General features: G+C 34.2%; 1 protein-coding gene across 1 annotated transcript; it reads left to right on the top strand.

Annotated features, from left to right (window-relative positions):
* The first annotated feature begins 273 nt into the window (after nucleotides 1-273).
* LOC123709687 (splicing factor 3B subunit 4) lies at nucleotides 274-4,279 on the top strand. Its single transcript, XM_045661182.1, has 6 exons — nucleotides 274-458; nucleotides 714-797; nucleotides 1,137-1,234; nucleotides 1,875-2,051; nucleotides 3,185-3,369; nucleotides 3,809-4,279. The coding sequence occupies exons 1-6, from the start codon at nucleotides 425-427 to the stop codon at nucleotides 4,257-4,259; spliced, it is 1,029 nt and encodes a 342-aa protein (XP_045517138.1). The 5' UTR covers nucleotides 274-424; the 3' UTR covers nucleotides 4,260-4,279.
* The last annotated feature ends 733 nt before the right edge of the window (nucleotides 4,280-5,012 follow it).

The following is a 5,012-nucleotide window of genomic DNA, read 5'->3' as shown; positions in this document are numbered from 1 at the left end:
TTGATTAAACTTTGTAAATTTAAAGAAGAGCGAAGCTTCCCTGTCACAGGTCTCTGACTTACTAGGGAGGCCTCTATCTGAATTGTATTGTACATATATCTGAACAAATAAAGAATTTTTTGATTATTAAATTACGCGTTGTTCGTCACATAATCTCGCTTTCAACGCGATACAGACGCTTCATGTCTAATAGTTTTGTAATCTGTTTTTGTAATATTACCTGTGGTTTGGCGTCGCCTACTTGTTATGAGTCTTGATTTTTGACGTATTAGGACCAGGAATTCTGTTATTTTCGTTTAGTACCTCGTACCAGTAAAAGTACAACAATAGAACTCTACTATTGCTGTAAATAGTAACATTTCCTAGTTATATAAAATAAAATGTTATATGTGTAAAATATTGAGTAAATCTTTATTTAATCACTATGGCTGCCGGACCTATTGCTGAAAGGAATCAAGGTATCGTACCGAGTTGGAGGTTATGGTATATGCTTTAAGTTAGCATTTCAATGTTTTCAGAAATCCTCAAAGTAACATTTGCCTAAATTTTATGTTATTTAATGCTATAATTACTTTGTATTGAGTGCTACTTTTAAATCCTAATATACATTTATTGAAAATATCACTCAAGTTATAATTATTTGTTTGTTTTATCAGTTACATTTATGTTACAATGTTTAATGTAACTAATACTATTATTTGAAAATATTTCAGATGCTACTATCTATGTGGGTGGCCTTGACGACAGAGTTAGTGAGAGTTTACTATGGGAGTTGTTTGTACAATCTGGACCTGTGGGTATGTATATTTTAATTCATAAATCAGGAAATAATTTTTTCTTTTCTAATCATTTAAAATTTGCTTATCTCTGTCACAGTAAATTTCTATTGTTATGGATTATTAGTTTAGGCACATAAAGAGATTTACCCCCTTTTCTTATGAAAAAGGGTCAATCAAATCACTAAATTGCACTTTACAATTAAAGTACTTTTTTTGTCTTTTTCTGTCAAATTGAAGTAATGGTGTAATGTAAAAAGATGTTATTAATAAGTTAAAACATATTAATTTATATATAGTCTCCAATACTATTGATCTTTATTTAATAATAATTCCATGTTTAATTTCTTTTGGTTTTAGTTAATGTTCATATGCCAAAAGATCGAGTGACACAAACACACCAAGGTTATGGTTTTGTGGAGTTTATGGGTGAAGAAGATGCTGATTATGCAATAAAAGTTAGTATATGTACATATGCTATATTCTAAAGAGAGTTGAAGAATGTGTTGCTTAATAATTTTAATCAGAAACTATTGGTTTGAAAATTACTCTTTCAAGATCTATTTTATTCTCTAGGATTATTTGACTAAAATTTTCTATAAATTTTATGAAAAAAATATTGTCAAATACCAATTAATTTGCTTAATTTTAAACACGAATGTAGTATTGTTGTAGGATCTTTTTGCTTATAACTTCTCATAGGTATGAATAAGAATGTCTGTTGTTTGTTGTTAGTTTTGTTGACACAAAATAAAATTTGTAATGTTTTATTGGTTGGTTATTATAAATCTTGTATAGTTATCAGCTTATAAGTAAGCAAATCAAACAAGCACTAAATTACATACAATACATTTATGGTCTGCACCAATAAAAAGTATTTAATAATACCTACAATAGTACATACCTAGTAAATTTTTAAGGCAGTGAAGTGATAATTTTTACAATATAAATATGCAAAAAAAATATTCAATATTAGGGTCACTATTTTAAGAGCACATTACAAGTAATAAATTAAGTTTCTGACTTTTAAGTCTTGAGATAATTGATATTAGGATGGATTAGGATTAGGATCATTATTCTTCAATGATGAAATTCCAGGTGATGAATATGATCAAACTATATGGAAAGCCGGTGAGGGTTAATAAAGCATCAGCTCATCAAAAGAATCTTGATGTGGGTGCAAATGTGTTCATTGGCAACCTGGATCCTGAAGTTGATGAAAAACTTTTGTATGATACATTCTCTGCATTTGGAGTAATTCTGCAAACACCAAAGGTGAGTAACACAAGGGATCAAAATGCCAAAGCAACTTTGCTATTTTGCAAAAGAAAAGTATTAATGTAAAACAGGGTTTTGTAAACAAAACCAACCTTGTTGCCTGTTAAGCCCCTGGGCTGATATGGCAATATATATACTGTTTATATTTGAAGTCTGAACAGATTGCATATTTTCTGACATTATATAGTATCATTGTTAAATGGATAGCTATGTTTCATTGTATGTATAACAAGGCAAACCACCCAAGAAAATAGTAAGACGTTTAAACTGCATACTTAACTTATATTGAATTAGGAAAAATTACAGTTACTGGCATTATTCAAGACCTTAGTTATATCTTATATCTCTTTAGGCCTTAAAATTACAAGTAGGTCTACTTAAATATTTTTTTATTAAAAGCCTTCAGGAGTCATGCTTTCCAACCTTATATAAATTATGTTGCAAAAATAATAAAACCCATAAACATGTTTAAACATATAAAAAGAATTTGGCCTTCGATCATCCAAAAAATAATGGTTTAATTGTGTGTGTGAGATCTCAATAAGAAAAAATTATACCAGTACTATATAATATGTACATGCTTATCTTTCATAACTTCTGAGCAGACTTTATCATACTATATATATACATTATTCTTCTATGAACTGCTCTTAAACGGCTGGATTTTTTTGTATTTGTTTGGGTGGCACCCTGGATGGTTTAGATTCACAAATGAGCTCAGCAGATAGCGCTGCAGTTGGTACTTTAGTACTAATGTTTATTATACTTGTAGCTTGTAATATCATGCAGGATGTCTGTCATGTCTGATAGTAATATTATAATTTCTTTATGATGTAATCAAGAGACCATAAATGGTTATTACTGTGTTACTCACAATATTTTACTAAATAATATATTAATACGTTAGCCTTAAGGCATTGCAGTCACAAATTAACCCATTACATTTATTATTAACACATTACTGCAATAAAACCACACACACACACAGTATATTTACCATGTCACCATACAGTCCAGATTTCCCTCTCATAGTCTACGACTATCTGGGGCAATCTGGCCTTACTCGGATGGTTTGTTTCTATATCAAAACATTTATTATCTCTATGATAAAACATTTGTTTTTCTATCAGGTTATGCGAGATCCAGAAACGGGTAACTCGAAGGCGTTTGCATTTATAAACTTTGCGTCATTCGAAGCATCAGATGCAGCAATAGAGGCAATGAACAATCAGTATCTCTGTAATCGGCCAATATCAGTCTCATATGCATTTAAGAAGGATGTTAAGGGAGAAAGGCACGGATCAGCTGCTGAAAGGTTGTTTTTTTTAATATTTACTTGTTGTATATAAACATTAAAAAAATTTAAAAAAAAGGCGCTACAACCTTAGGTCTGGGTATCAGTTTTTTGTATCTGTTTAATGATAATTTGTAAATTGAATAGGCATGTAGGTGATCAGCCTTCTGTGCCTGATGCACGCCGTCGGCTTTTTGGGGCTAAGGCAAGCCGGTTTCCTCACCGTCCGAGCTGATGTTAAATGCGCACATAGAGAAAGAAAATCCATTGGTGCACAGCCGGGGATCGAACCAACGACCTCAGGGATCAGAGTCGCACGCTCGAACCACATTAGAACCTTTATATATTTTTTTTATATTTCTAACATTAATTTTAATTTAATTAAAAATTCGTTTTGATAATGTGTTGCCTTTTTTACTTGTATAGATAATATTTTGATTGAACCCTATTTTTATTTCAGGTTGCTGGCGGCGCAAAATCCCTTGTCCCACGCAGACCGACCTCATCAGTTATTCGCGGACGCACCTCCAACAATTTTGGGACCAATGATGATGGCGCCACCTCCGCCTCCAACGCCTTCCCCAATGCCGCCACCAGGGCCGCCAATGAACGCCAGACCCCCACCCCCGTTACCGATGTCTGCTCCCCCACCGCCCCCAACTTCGATGCCCCCGCCAGGCCCACCTCCACCACCAGGTCCGCCACCACCACCGCCCCCATTCCATCACTTCCCCCCTCCACCGTTCGGACCCCCTGGCTTTGGCCCACCACCGCCACCGGGGGCCAGACCTCCGCCCCCATGGAGGCCCCCTCCACCTCAATTCAGACCGCAGTTCCCCCCGCGTGGACCTCCGCCGTTTGGTCATCCGTCCTTCCCGCACCATCCCCCGGAACCAAATTATAATTATTAAGTCGTAAAATAAGTAATAAAATATATAAAAATAAATGTTTTTACTTAATATAAAGTTTTTAATGTACACAATGACGACTAATATTTTTCTACATAAATTTTATTGAAATTAGGCAGCATTCAATCTCCAAAAATTGCGTAACGTAATACATAAACACATAAATAGTGGATATGTGAAAAAGTACGGGATGTATGTGTCGCAGCCAACTAGCTTAATTAGCCGTTCAATTAACAGCATGGCCTTTTAATTAAACGGCGCTGTTTAACTAACGGCCTGAATGATAATCAGCCGTAGCGTTTGTTACAACATTTAATAAACTGGCTGGCTTAAGTTTGGGACATTCGTGCGATAGAGTCCTTATTTGGCAGAAATAAAAAATATGGAACATATGACATAAAATATATTTCTTTTAAAATTAAACTGCTTAAGTCAAATTCACATTATTATTGTCATTACACTCTTCCATTGTACTGTTGTTTTTCATAAAACTTTGGACAACATCAAAGTTGTGGTTTGCCGACGCCATATTGACTGCTTGAAGAGTTTCGTTTCGAGTTTGATAGTACCAGAAAGTGGAATTTAAATGAAATTAACAGACAACAGGCTAGGCATGTAATGAAACGATATCGCTCAGTGATTTGCCTAACTATTTGATAAACTGGCTGAACATCTTTCAGGCCGCTAGTTAAACGGCTTATTATGTTAAGTGGCTGTGATATATGCACCATGATACCTAAGGTAACAGACGGAGAC

This window comes from Pieris brassicae, chromosome 5 (assembly GCF_905147105.1).
Source record: "Pieris brassicae chromosome 5, ilPieBrab1.1, whole genome shotgun sequence".
NCBI classification, from domain to species: domain Eukaryota; kingdom Metazoa; phylum Arthropoda; class Insecta; order Lepidoptera; family Pieridae; genus Pieris; species Pieris brassicae.
The sequence above is the reverse complement of the archived record's forward strand: the minus strand, read 5'-3'. Positions and strand labels throughout refer to the sequence as shown.